Source organism: Marmota flaviventris, chromosome 14 (genome assembly GCF_047511675.1).
Source record: "Marmota flaviventris isolate mMarFla1 chromosome 14, mMarFla1.hap1, whole genome shotgun sequence".
NCBI lineage: Eukaryota > Metazoa > Chordata > Mammalia > Rodentia > Sciuridae > Marmota > Marmota flaviventris.
The window spans coordinates 22,243,272-22,258,338 of NC_092511.1; the positions used below are offsets into that span (position 1 = coordinate 22,243,272).

Here is a 15,067-nt window from a genome sequence, read left to right on the forward strand (position 1 = left end):
GATCAAGAAGCAGAGAGAGAGAGAGAGAGAGACTTCACTCTGAAGATACAAAATATATACATCAAAACTATCTCCTCCAGCCACACCCTACCATTTTCAGTTACCACTCACCTAATCCCTATCAGGGGATTACATCACTGATTGGGTTAAGATCTCACAACCCATTCATTTCTCCCCTGAACCATCTCGAATTGTCTCACACATGAGCTTTTGGGGGGACACCTCACATCCAAACCATAACAAATGATTTACTTTTCCACACTTGATGAGTCAGGCACCGTACTTCTCCCTGATTCACAGACGAGGAAGGCAAGACCCAGAGAGATTAAGTAAGCTATGCTCCCAGTGGGGATTTGAACCCTGACCATCTAGAATCAGGATGTGTGCTTCTTAACATAGCTCTGGTGGATAAAGGAGCTCTGTGACTTCCTTTAAGAAGTTGCAAGGGGTGACCTTGGGAGTGAGGTCCACCGAGCCACTTGGGTCAGGCTCCTGCGCTCTGCTACTTGGGAAAATTGTCATTGGCACGTTGCTACAGGCTTATACAAATTTTGTTTCCTGGTCATGAGGACTGGGATTCGTTTCATGTTCCATTACCCAAAGTGTGTAGTTTGGTGCTTTTTAGGCACAGTAAGTATTGATCAGCTCTGATTCCCAGTTCAATGCTTTTCTGCAGGAACAGCCCTTTTTTCCTCCTCTGCACTGTGAAGCCACATTCTTTCTCATGGTTTCATTTTTCCTCTGGCTTTGTTTTTGACTTTGTGTTTTGCTTGCCTTCTGTTTGGCCTTCTTTAAGGTGGTGCATTTGAAAGCAGCTCCCTCTTAACAGAAGCAGGGCTGTCTCTAAATGAACTGCTGTCTCAATCCAGCTGTCTTCCTGTCATCTTCTGATTGTCTCATTCATCATCATCAAATACTATTAAGTGTCTTTTAGCACTTTGTGCTGTGCTAGGCATTCTATAAGCAAATAAAACAGACATGGTCTCTGATTTTGAAGAGTTTCTAATCCAAATCAGTTTTGATCTCTTTAAAGACCCCATTGATCCTCAAGATGGAAGGATTTTTAAATTAGGGACTGCTTGAGGACAGTCCTAATAAGGTAGTGACTTATCACATCCTCATCTTGCATCTTTCTCCTTGGAATTATAGCTGCCTTTTATTTTTCCCCTTTCCATTTAAAAAATGTGCCTCCTATCCCAGAATTGTTGCACATATTATTTCCTCTGCTGGGTTGGCTTTTTAGACCCACCCACCATTACCCAACTTCCATTCAGCTTATATATATATATATATATATATATATATATATATATATATATAATATATCTATATATATTTATATATTCAATCTATATAAATCAATCAGTTTTTCTTTTGATAAATACTCTGAGAAAACTCACTAAATCTCACCCCCCTCCCCGACACGTGTGCACACTGACCAGATGATCTTCATTAGCATAGTATTCATTTTCTTAGTTCTTATCAGTAGGCACTTAACTTCTAATGAGCTGATCACCTTTAGGATTCGGTTACTGTCTACTGTCCATCACCCCTTCATCCAAGACTGTCTTGTTCACCATTCATCAAGTCACATTCTTTGTGTCCCTCAGTCCCTCATTGGCTGCAGTGTGTTGTATGCCATGTAAAAATGATGCAGGTGGTTTGTGTGTGGAGCTGCAGATGCTGCAGAAGTTGCAGGATTCCTTGATGGAAGTGAAGCGTGTTGCAAGAAGGGATTGATACAGGAGGCCTTGCAGATTTAGGTCAGTAAGCAGTTGAAAGAAGATGAGGCTGTTAGGGTTGGCTTTTCAAAAATAAGGAATAATTTGAATATCAAAAAATGAAGAGGAAACCCATGGGGAAGGTGACCTTTATGATTGTGCTTAAAGTCAAATATAAAGGGCCTTGAATTATGTTAGCCATACAGTTTTATCAGAAAAATTATACACACACACAAACTTGGCCAATATCTTTTTTCCAACTTAAGAATCAGTGATATTTTTATAATTTTAATCTACTGTTTGTTAAATTTAATAAAATAAAAATATTTTCATATTTTTTTTAAGTTCCTTTGAAAATAAAGTTCCAAAGAAACAAAATCAGGTTCCTATTTTAAGCTAATTTACTTTAAATTGACTTTTCATACTTTTGATTCTTAGATAGTGATTCTGATTGTTCCATTTGAGTATTGCCTGTCTCCCACGCTAGGCTGAAGCTCATTCCTGGCTTATATGGGTGCTCAATAAATGTTTGTTGAATGAAAGAAGTAACAAATAATAATTGGTGTGAAAACCTTGGTTGAAAACCTGAACACCAACTACTTTTAATGAGGTATGCTTTGTTTGTTCTGTTTATAGACTAACAGATTCCCTGGATACTCTTTCAGAAATTTCTTCAAATAAACAGAATCATTCTTATCCTGGTAAGATAACACAGTTTTATGTTGCTAATAAATATTTGTAGCCATGGGTAATGGTACAGAACTGTAATCCCAGATACTTGGGATGCTGGGCCAGGAGGATCACAAGTTCGAGGTCAACCTTGGTAATTTAGTAAGTCTCTGTCTCAAAAAAAAGGAAAAATAAGGTTTAGGGATGTAGCTCAGGGTAGAGCTGCTTGCATAGCATGTGTCTGTTGATTTGATCCCCAGTATTGGGGAAGGAAAAAAAAAAAAGAAGTTCTTTTGTTTTAGTTCATTGTATTGTCAAGTTTGTATGTAAACAAAGTAGTACATGAATGTATTTGTATAGTTCTTCTAATCATGGAGCAAATATCTGTTACCCACCCCTCAGCTGAGGATTACCTGTGTTGTAGAAACTCCTGAGTACCCACCTGCTTCTCATCTGCCTCCCTCATCATATATCCTATCCTAAGGTTGTGAGTCTTGAATACTATGTTAATTATTTTCTGTGTATATCATATATGTGTGTGTGTGTGTGTGTGTGTGTGTGTGTGTAAATAATGTTAATTTTGATTAGTGCTTGCTATTTTGTTATGTAGCATCCCATTAAAATGCAGGATGGTTATTTCAGGTTATGTCCTATTTTTTTGTTAGTACAACATGTGTTGTGGTGCATGGGCGACTGTGTCTCTAGATTGCCAGGTGAGGATGGCCGTGTCCTCAACATTCCCTAGGGAGCGCCAGGTGCTTGCAGCATACACTCTGTCCCTCTGTACCTCCCGACACTGATCTTGTTTGGCCTAGAAATCTTTGCCAGTCTGATGGTTTTCAGTGGTATCTCACTGTGGCTTTAATTTGTACTTTCCAGATTATAGAAGAGGTGGAGCCAGGGTTTCAGTTTATGGGCCATATCCATTTGCTCTTTTACCAAGTACCTGTTTAAGTCTCTTGCCCATTTTTTTTTTTTTGGCATGTATTGTTTTTTATCTTATTAATTTGTAGATCTCTCTTTGTGTATTTTAGGTGCTAATATTTTGTTCAGTTTTTTGCCTAGTTGCTTATTTGTCTTTTCACTATTTTTTTTAATCTTTGCATAAATAAAAGTTCTCGATTTTTATGTAGTCAAAGAGCAAACCCTTTTATGGCCTGCATTTTTTTTGTCTTAATAAGTTATTTCCTAAGACAGATATCATAAAGGTATTTTTCTACATTGTGCTTTAAAAGTTTTTATATATTCATTTTTCACATTTGTTGTCAGTTCAATTGGAATTGACTTTGTGGGTGGTATGGATCAAATGTAATTTTCTTTTCCATATGGATAACCATCTGTGAGAGAGTTATTTGTATTAACACCAGCCCGTAAGTCCTTGTTGAGGTCAACTTATGACATATGGATGGATTTTCACTATTCTGATAGCCATGTGTTTTAATTGGGGGTTCCCTGAGGAGGTGCGGTGTTGTGTTGGTGTGCTGGAGCTGCCTTGGCTGGCAGTGGCTTCTTCCTCTGCTGTCATATGGTCTCTGTGTCCTCATCTCTTCCTCTTGTAAAGATACCTGTCATATTGAACTAGGGCCCACCCCAGGACCTCGTCTTACCTTAATTACCTATTTAAAGCCTATGTCTGTGTACAGTCCCATTCTGAGGTATTGGAGGCTAGGAGTTAAGCTTATCAATTTTAGGGGGACCCAATTCAGCCCCTGACAGAGGTTGAGTATTTTTTCACATGTTCACCCCTCAGTGTACCTTGTTTGGTGAGGTGTCTGTTCAGATAGATTTTTTTTTTCTTGGTATTTTCTTGTTGTTGAGTTCTTTGTGTATTTTGAATACTAGACCAATAAGATAAGTGTTTTGAAAATATTTTCTCTCAATCCATGGCTTGTCCTTTTACTCTCTTTTTTTGGTGTGTGTGTGAGGTACCAGGGATTGAACTCAGGGGCATTTGACCACTGAGCCACATCCCCAGCACTGTTTTATATTTTATTTAGAGACAAGGTCTCACAGAGTTGCTTAGCACCTTGCTTTTGCTGAGGCTGGCTTTGAACTCGAGATCCTCCTGTTTTAGCCTTCAGAACTGCTGGGATTACAGGTGTGTGCCACTGCGCCTGGCTTCTTTTTACTCTCTTAATGGTGTCTTTCACAGAGAAGAAGTCTTAAATTTTAATGAAAATCAAGTTAATCAGTTTTGGGGGGATGCTGTTAGAGATCCCTGTGTTATTGGTGGTGCTTTGCTATGATATTTCTAGGTGGAGGTTTTTTGTTGTTGTTGTTGTTTTTGGTTTTGGTTTAACCTGTTTGGTATCATGGGTCTTCCTGGATCTTGGAATTAGTACCTTGATCTTTGTTCAAGTCAATAAAATTTTTACTCATTATACTCCAAGAGTATTTTCTCCTCCATTTTCTTTATTATTTCCTCCTGAAATTCTGATTGGTTGTTACTTTGGACATACCTTTTTCCCCATGCCTCTTATATTCTTTCACAACTTGTCCTCCGATCACATTCTGAATATCTTCAGAGTTTTCTTCCTGTTTTCTGATTCTCTCTTTAGCAGTGTTTATTCTCTTGCTTAATCTAGACACAAAGTTATTAATTGTAGAAATTTATTTACTTATTTTTAAAAATCTGGTTGTTATTTACTATCACTTATTTCTCCATATTTTCAAGTTTGTTGTCTTTAAACATTTAAAATTAAATTTTTATTTTATTTTATTCTGTGTTAAGTAATCAATATCTGAAGTTTTTGTGAGTCTAATTCAGCATCTGTTTCTGTTGAGCCTGATTTAGGGTGCCTTCTTTTCTTGTGAGTTTTGCGATTTATTATTGTGAGGTGCTTCATTTACTTGGAGTTTTAAAGATGAGAATTGTTTGAGGCCTGGGTTGATGCATTCTGAGATTATATTTACTTTTGCCAGTGGCCTGGAGGCACTGCTCACCTGGGACTTTATCTTATGTTCTGTGCAGCACTTTTTATTTTTCACACAGATAGTATGAATTTGACTCATGGTCACAAACTGTGAGGGTAGAAGTTTTTGCCTTTTACTGAGTGTAAGGTTGGACACAAATCCCTTTCCTTTGTCTTCATTGGAATGTGCTTCCTTCTGTTTATTACTAAGCTTATGCTGAGTGAGCTCCTTTAACTAGAGTCCCTTTTAGTGAGAATCCCCCCCACCCCACACCTTGGGTAGGCCCTTGCTGCTTCCTTCCCACTCCCTGGTGCATCCAGAAAGGCAAGAGCCCTGGTTCCTAGAATTGAGTGAAAACTCTGTGGTATGCTGTCTGGATGCCTGCTGATCACTCATGCTTTCTTTCTTTTTAAAAATTTTATTTGAAATTGTGCCTTTTGTGTAAGTTCATCAGTACTTTTTTCTTTTTTTTAAAATATAGTTGTTTTAAATTAGAGTTATTCTGGGGCTGAGGATGGGGCTCAGTGGTAGAGTGCTTGTCTAGCATGCATGAGGCCCTGTTTCAATTCCCAGCACTGGAAGTCATTCAGCACATCTTATCTCTCAGAACTGCCAGAACTAGAATCCTTTGTAAGAATTTATCTTTTGTGAAGTCTTTTTTTTTTTTTTTTAACTCTCTTTTATGTATACAGCAACAATCAAGGAGTTCAGCTCTGAAGTTTATTATTTACTGTTTTATAAATGGAGTATTTTTAATAATGGTGTTTTAAAATCATTTTTTCATGATTATCAAGATTGCAATATTCAGTCATAAAAGGAATCAACTTTATCAATATATAATTCAGTTTATTTGAGAAATATTATGGTAAAAACTTCCAAAAGTACTGTCATGATCTTAACTTATCCCATATGAGTGAAGTTTGCTCAGGAAGGTAAAGGTAAGAATCTGTCAAGAAATCTGAATGGCCAATATGCTCTGTGTTTACACTTTTTTCCCCCCCAAAGAAATATTTCATATCATAGAACATCTGTAGAAGAGAAATGACCAGAGATAACTTTTTAAATAAGGAGTTGAAAATGTGTGATTTATTTTTCTTCTTCTGAAATTAATTTCATATTTAGGTTTTAGGAGAAGTTTCAGCACAACTTCTGCTTCTTCCCAAAAAGAGATTAACAGAAGAAATGCTTTTGCCAAGTGAGTATTAAGAAGATTTAGAAAAACACCTTTCAAGATGAGCATGACGGGATTCTATGAAGGAAGAAAAGTGGAATTTCTGTGTTGTACATTGCTTGGTAGAATTTTGACACATAAGAGAGAAGGTGTGATCAGTGTGTTGAATTCTTCCTCTCTCCTTTGCAAGCTCAATTAAAAATGTCACCAGTGACTAAATATAGCAGTCTTGCATATATTTTCTCAGAGGTTAGTACTGCTAATAAAAGTCAGAGGAATTTACATTTTGTGTTTTCCTTGAGTAGGGTGGATTTATTTTAAACACTGCTTATTAAACTAATCTGAGATTTGACTTAATATGATCAATGCATGAGAGAATTGTAAGGCCTCTTTACATGAGGTAATCTTAAAATATTTTTTAAAAAATGCATGCCCCCTCCTCTTATAGCATGTACTGCTCAAAGCCATCGCCAGTTTTGAGAGTTTTGAGATGGGTCTTCTCGCTGGAGTTTAAGAGCAGCAGTAACTCTGTGCTCCAGTTTATTGAAGATATTCAAGAGTTCTTAGGCAGAGTGGAAGATGTTACTAAGAAGAGACAACTAGGAGCTGAAGGGAAAGAGGTAGAAAAATCAGTGTGGGGATTGTGGTGAGTGGAAGGACATGATACAGAGGAACGAGGGGAGGAGCAGAAAAGAAAAAAAAGCTGAGCCCTGAGAATGAATGACATGCCAGCAGGTATGGGCGTGCTCAAGACCGGCTCTAGACCCGGGGAGGAGACAACAGTGCTCATTTCCTATAAAAATAGAGATTAAGCTTTACTAATATGGATACAGGTTGACACTAGAACCTGTGTAAAAATGACTATCCTTTTACCGAAGATATAGAACCCATTTTTAGAATTATGTATTTATTTTTACTTAAAGAGAGTGTGTGACCAAAATGATTGGTAACCAGTGATCTCAGGAACAGAGGACCTGTAGGTGCTGGCACTTGGTAGGAAAGTGGGCCCTGATCTTTGGCGTAGGAGAGACAGTGCAGCGACGGGACCTCCACCTGCAGAGTTGATGGTGTGTCACGCTGTTGTTAATCAGGAACCGTGATGTATTTTGAAGGATCTGTATTGAGAAAGTGAGTTTATTGAGGTTGGCCAAACACTATGTTGTTTTCTTGCTTATTTACATGGGAATAAATAATATTTCCAGAAGAAATGTGAAAAATGTAGTCAGAGGGGGTGAAAACTCCTGGGTGAGAAGAGTGGAGGACTTGGGCCAGAGGACACAGTGCCCATGCATGTGACAGGGAACCCGAGAGGGGCGCCACTTGTGTGGAAGAGCAGGTTGGTTTTCTATTCGTGGGGGAGATGGTAGCGATGAATGCGCTTCACTCAGAGGAAAAGGTGACTGAGTGCTTTGGAAGCAGCTCTTCAGAAGCCCATGCACAGCTCATGCCAGGAAGGGAGTAACAAAGAAAATGAGCTTAGATGATAGTACTGTAGGAGCTTGGGGACCTGTCTGCCACCAGGCATGCGTCCCCTCTCCTACTGTGTGCATCCTGTCTGTGACTGGCATCTCACCCACTCCCTGCCATCCTGACTTCAGCTCCTCTCCCTATTACGAGCCTCTGCTCACGAGTGCATGCTGGGTCCTGTCTGTGGAAAGCTGCCCAGAGGCAGGGGGTCAGCTCAAGTTTAAGTATCTTTAGGCCAAACTTCTGCAACTCAGTTGCCACAGGGTCCATCATTTCACACCTCGTCGGTGGTTCTGCCTCCCTTCTCACTTCTGAGTTTCTAAGCAGGGTGAGGTCCAGACTCCTGGGCACAGTTTACAGTGGCCTGCATGGCCAGCGCCTGTGTGTTTCTCTGCCTTACCTCACGGGCTGTGCTCACAAGGGCCGGCCTTCTTTAGACCCTCTGAAATGTGCCTTTTGCTCACCCCATGTACCGCTTTTCTGTCCACGACCTTCCTAGTTACAGCCCCAGTGTCACTTACCCACCACGTGCCTTCCCTGGGCTTTCAGGAGAGATTTCTTCCTCCCCTATGCACCCTTGGCACCTTCCTCGTCTTTATTGTAGCTTAGAACATTTTAGTGCTTTATTATGTACGGATTCCTAGATTAGCCCGTGCCTGCCACTTCATAGGTGGCCAATGAATATTTTTGAGTGAATTAACATAGTTCTCAGACATACTATAATTCTGAGTTTCTCAGTTCCCCGGACTTCTGAGCTTTGATATAACTTGAACCAAACCATTAATTTTGATTTAGATAGCGAATTCAGTTTATTACTCATTGCTCTTTTTCTTTTTTAAAAATATTTATTTTCTTTTTAGTTGTAGGTGGACACAGTATCTTATTTTACTTTTATGTGGTGCTGAAGATCAAACCCAGTGCCTCATGCATGCTAGGCAAACGCCCTACCACTGAGCCCCAGCCCCAGTCCCCTCTTTGCTCTTTATAAGCTCTTTGGTTTAGGAAAGTTGAGTGTACAACATTTAAAACATTAAGGAACACTAGATGCGGATAAGGAACAGCTGTAATTTTGTCACCTCCATGAGATTATCCCTGTCAGCACCTTGGTGTATACTTTTCCAGTTTTTTTTTTTTTTTTTTTCTTAATGCATGAGTCTGAGTTTTTTTTTTTTTTTTTTTTTTTTGGCAAAGTTAGATGGATCAAACTCAGTGTTTATACCCTTTAGAAAGCTTTTTCCTTAAAAATATCATGAACATAATCCCATGTTCTTTAATATCTTTCCTCACCGACTTTGGCAATGTTTTTAAAAAGACAGCACTGTGCTATGATATGGAAACATTTTTTAAAAATAAACTCTTTTATTTTAGTTGTAGGTGGACATAATATATTTATTTTTATGTGGTGCTGAGGATCGAACCCAGTGCCTCACTCATGCTAGGCCACTGTGCCACAAACCCAGTGTCTGGAAACATTTTTATATCATAATAGCATATGAAAAAAAATCATAACTTGACTAATAATAGACGCCAAACTTTTAAAACATGTATCTCTTCCTCTCATCACCCCCTTTCTCTGTGTGTATGGGCACATGCATGCTCTGCAGAAAGTCAGATAAATATCCAGCATTATTTTCTTTCAGTTCTTTTTTTTTAAATTATGCATTAGTACTTAAATTATTTGGGATTCATATTTGGAATTTTGAAATTTTATGAGTTGTGAGAATCACATTCATCTCTCCCAAACAACGAATTGCCCAGCATCCGTAATTCACGTTCCCTGTTCTGAAGTTTTACTTGTCCTCACATAAAATAATTCTGTATATTTTTAATTTTTCTAGATTAATAGTTATTTGGGGGGTTAGGTCCACCTCAGGGCCTCTCACCTGCTAGGCAAGCACTCTACTCCTGCATCATAGCCCCAGTCATTTTCTTTATTATGTGTCATTCTTGACTGTAATTAAAAAAAAACAGCAGTGTAAATACGGCCTTATCATTTTTCAACCTTTTCTTGATGGCTGATGCCCATCTGGTGGTGAGTTAGCCCTGGCCTGTGTGCCTGGGCAGCCTGGGCCTGAGGTTCTGAGCCTGTGCTCCTCTTAGGTGAGCAGGAAGGAAGCAGGACCTCTTTCACGGATTTGTGTAAAGCAGAAAGAGATAATATACGGAGGTGTAAGGCATGTACTGAGTGCTCAGGAAGCGATAGCTCACTGTCATTATGTGGAGATTACTATAATTTTGTCATGATTCAAAAATTGTCCATTTGGGGTGAATTTGAAATATTAACAAACGTATGTTTCTATTTAGAAAAAGAACTTTCATTTTTCTTTTGTATGTTCTTCAGTAAAGATTTGTGCTTTTCCTCACACATTGTTTATTATTGTATTTGTACATTTGACATAGCAAATAATAATTTTACATGTATTTTATAACTAGAATTCTGTTACTTTTATTGGCAAGTGCAATTCAGAATAAGCCTTCTAAGCCTCAGCTTTCTGCCCATAAAATTCATGTCCTCTTCCTTTCTGCGTTGTGGTTATAGGAAATGAGATAGTGTTTTTGATAGAGTATTTAAAAATATATAAAAATGAAATAAAATAGAAAAATAAGCAGGGTCCAGGTTCTGTTTCCAATGAGATCTGTGCAGTTTGGGTAATAGATTCTGCACTGTATTTGCTGTGGGCCTGGGGAGAAGGGTTTCTTTGGAGCAGTGGCATGGGACAGAGGGTGGGAGGCTCAGGTAGGATTGGTGGTTTCTGGAAGATCTCTGATGAGAGGGCAGCAAGATCTGGGCCGCAGTATACCCATCGTGGGTGAACGTCAGGATCAGCGACTTCCAGCAGATCACTGAAGGTAGCTCTTGGGCAGGGCAGGCTTGAGGCCTTGGCTGAGTTCACTGGTGAGTGAGTCCCAAAGAGTTTTGTTAACCAGGTCACATTGGCAGCAGGTGCTGGGAGGTATCTGTACTCCATCATGAGTTCTGTTACCCAGGAGGGAAAAGGAAGGAATCCTGCTCAGGGCACCCAGACCTCATTTGGCTTTAGTGATGCGATAGCTGCTGCTTAGCATTTAAAAAAATCAAGCTGTTCCCATAAAGTGTTTTCTTTTGTGAATTACAATGACGAATTCTGAATCTGGCCGTGGAATAAGTATGGTCAGTTGTCTTCTGTGGCTGTCACACCTAAGGACTGTTCTCACTTTCCCTTCTGGACAGGTCCAAGACCGCTTTGCGTCGCAGCTGGAGCAGTACCAGCACAGCAGGTGGCCTTGAGGGGAGTGTGAAGCTGCACCGGGGCTCTCAGGTCCTGCTCACGAGCTCTAATGAGATGGGTACCGTTAGGTACGTGGGCCCCACGGACTTTGCTTCAGGGATCTGGCTTGGACTGGAGCTCCGAAGCGCCAAGGGGAAGAACGATGGCGCCGTGGGTGACAAGCGCTATTTCACCTGTAAGCCAAACCATGGAGTCTTAGTTAGACCGGGAAGAGTGACCTATCGGGGAATCAATGGGTCCAAACTTGTGGATGAGAATTGTTAAGCTTCTGAAGTATGAGTCGAGCTCAAAAGTGTGTGTGCACAGTGCACACGCACACCGTATAAAATAAGAACCCATGGCATATGGTTTTACTTTCTTTAGCCATTACCTAACATGTGGAAATGCAGCGTATAGTCATCTTCGTACAAACCCTTACAACAATGAGAGTGACTCCTTAAAAGGCCACAAGCATGAGCTCTAGATATCATGGTTCTCTTAAAAGGTTTCCAAATAAGCACTTTTAAAAGCTTTAAAAGCTTTAGGTCCCAAGAAAAATTCCAGGACTCAAAAAAGGAAGAAAAGAAAGAATATGCCACCAGGTGATAAATGGATGGATGTATTGCTTTGCTTGTTGTGTTTCATGTTTGCACATGATGTTGGATTTGTCACGATTGTGAAGGTTTTCACTAGCTTTGGTTAACACAGTGTTCACATGACCTTTTTCTGTCACATGTTTTCTGAGTTTTTCTTTCTGTCTGAGTTTTATTCCTAATAATTACCTTAAGGTAATAGCAACTAGGTGTATTTTTTGATATTTCTGATAAAATCATGTGCCCCTTCAGGAATGGCTGACGTCAAGGTGTGTTAGAATGTGGGAGGTGGATGAACCCTGGGCAGTCTGGCTTGGCCTCTGGCCCCTTTGCTGAATACAGAAATGGAATCTGTCCTACCCAGGGCCACCAACTAGTTGGTTGGCAAACAACCATGGATCTCCTGACTTGTGGCTCAGTGCTTTTTTCCCTCTATGCAAAGTAGGTAACCTCCGAGTTTTCTTCTGCTGCTTGCCTGTCTAATCTGTATGAACTACAGAAAACTCACAATTAAGGTTTATGAATTCAAATCAGAATGTTTTGCACATACTTATTTAACTTCTTCGCTAGATGTATCTATCTCACACACGTACACACACACGCTCACTTGTGCACACATGCACGCACACTCAAAGCACTTTTAAAACATGATGCACTTTCATCTTTGTAGATTCTTTGACATCCTTTCCTCCTGGAATATGAAAAACATTTAAAAAACGTATTCAACAGAAGAGAGCAAATTAAGATGTGTCAGGAAGGGCGTATTACTTGTTCATTTAAATGTGTGTTGATTCCCGGGCTTCTTTGTTCTGTCACTGGTCAGCCTGGTGTTGTTGGCTGCAGTGGCTGTTCTTCGCCCCCAGAGGTTGCAGAGGTCAGCCTCTTACAGAGCGACAGACGGCACTGTGTACCACGTTCCTCCTTGAGTATTTGTTACAAACTAAGCTTTGCTAGAGTGATGTAATAATGTCCAGAGTCTGTCTTGTGTATATGTATTGAAGTTTCTGTCCTATGTGTGTAAAGATTTATTGTAAATATTTAGACTTCAAACTACCACAGAAATATTGGAACAGTTTATAAGATTAAAAGTATCCTTCAGAATGGAGCTTGCTTTGTGCTTAGAAATAAAATATGCTGAACTATTTTGCAATATACTATTTTAAAATCTAAATTCTGTTACTTTGTTGCCTTTTTTTTTTTTTTTTTAAAAAGTGTGGTATGTCAATAAATACTGCTAGACTTATTTTCCTGAAATACATTTGCAAAATAAGGCTGCTTTATAACCAAGGATTATTTTTATTGATTGAAGAAAATAAGTGTGCTGTGATTTAAAAGTAGATTTATTTTATTATATAGATTATTTCTTAAAAACTATTTATACCTGAACATGAAATCCATGACTATACTGAACTTGAGATTTATAATTCTGTTAAATATAAAACTCTCCAAGTTAAAAACAGTAATGCCAACACTGAATTTATTTTTGATGTCAAAGAACCAATTCTCATCATATTCAGATCAAGATTATTAAATCCATTTAACATGTGTGTTTACATATACTATACATACAAATTAGGTGTTTCCATTGTGTTTTGCTTATTAAATGTCATTCAAAGTTCACTTCTGGAGCATTAATAAAAAGGGAAGCTGCTTGGTTTTGGAATGGTATCTTGTCATTTACCCTGTTTGCAATTCTTCTCTTAGTAACTGAGGGCACCTGTGCCCTGGGCTTTTCTCCCCCTGTAGTGATGTCAGTCCTGTCCCTATAAACAATCTTAAAAAGTACCATGCTTGTTGTTCAACAAGGTAAACTGTTTTTTAGCTACCCTCCTGTTAGTATTATTTTGAAGAACAGAGTCATTTCAAGATGTTTTTCTACAGTTTTTTTTTAAGATCACTTAACTTTGCTGGGTTTCATTTAGAACATGAGAGAACACTTTGAATTGAGGCAAAAAGCAATCACCTTTCTACTGAAAAGCTTTGTTTTTGCATTTTAGGGTAAGTCTGGGGAATAATTTTAAGTGCTTAATGTGGACTGAGACCTTGTAATCTTGGGATGAATCCCCTCCACCCTCCTCCCTCTCACAAATCATTTTCTCCTTAGCATCCACCACCCTTGGCCATGCCTAACTTTTTGTTCACTATTCCTCTCATGAGTCCTTAAATTGAGGGGTAGGGTAGATTTGAACCTGCTTTGTCCATTGCTTTATCTCCACACGTAGAGTAACAGAGCATCTGATAGATGCTCAGCCAACATCCGCAGAGGGAGCAGAGACTGGGAAGGCCATTGGTTGCTTAATGTCCAGTTGCCACACAGCTAGCTTGCAGTAGAGAGGTGGCTTTGAGAGACAAAGCCTGGAAAGGAGGAGAGAGGACCAGAAAGGTTTGAGTCCAGTGACCCAACTTTGTCCCTACAGAGTGACAGGTCGGAGATTAAAAGTTGTTGAGGGACAGGAAGAGGGAAGGGGGAACCCAAGAGGGTCATGGAGGCGGCTCCCTGTCTGTTTTGCTGGGGGCTGTCTTTGAACTTATGTTTTGATGTAATAATTTAGAGAACATCTCTAATATATGTAGAGAACTGGATCCTATGCCAGTGTGCGCAACATGGGTCTCCAGTGCTAAATATTTTCATTCTAAAGTTTCGTTTTGAGGCTACCTATTTAGAATGCATGATCATATGCTTTCTGACTGACCAATGTGTTAGGAATCATTCTTAATTGAAAAACACATATAGAAATTTTAACTGTTTACCAGTTATCTGTTATCTAAATGATTGGCCCAAGGGCATATATACCACCACATTGTAAGCCAAGGGGAGAATTCATTTAAAAATTTTTCTTCATTTTTTTGCTTCACTACATTTATTTATAATATGAGGACAGTAGTTAATACAAAACTCACATTATCACATATATTTTAAATATTGTTTATTAACATCCCTTGGTACATTGGCTCTTATCTACAGTGTCACATAAGCTTTGTGAATATACAAACAAACATTCTTAATGAAGCTTTTGAATAGACTGATCAGGTTTGACTTTAGGATTCTTGGATTTTTAGAACAGTGGAACATGATGCTTTTGCATAGGCAAAATATTTTTCTATCAAACTTTTTGCAAATTCTCCTTTTACAGGAGGGAAGTTCATATGGTAGAATTAGAGGAGATGGGCACATGTCACTGACATCAATATAGGTTCGCTTTGCTTGATGAAAATGAGACTGTTTTTCTCTTTTATAGCTCTCCCTTGAGGAGAGTAGGATCAAGAGCTGGGGGAGACTTTTTC

At 39.0% G+C, this 15,067-nt stretch overlaps 1 protein-coding gene across 1 annotated transcript in view; it reads left to right on the forward strand.

The window, feature by feature from the left end:
* The window catches only part of Clip4 (CAP-Gly domain containing linker protein family member 4), a 54,430-nt gene extending 40,985 nt beyond the window's left edge, over positions 1-13,445 (forward strand). The window contains exons 14-16 of the mRNA XM_027933521.2: positions 2,358-2,422; positions 6,426-6,498; positions 11,153-13,445. Coding sequence (XP_027789322.2) covers positions 2,358-2,422; positions 6,426-6,498; positions 11,153-11,474 — 460 coding nt within the window. The 3' untranslated portion in view covers positions 11,475-13,445. The remainder of the gene's footprint in view (positions 1-2,357; positions 2,423-6,425; positions 6,499-11,152) is intronic.
* The last annotated feature ends 1,622 nt before the right edge of the window (positions 13,446-15,067 follow it).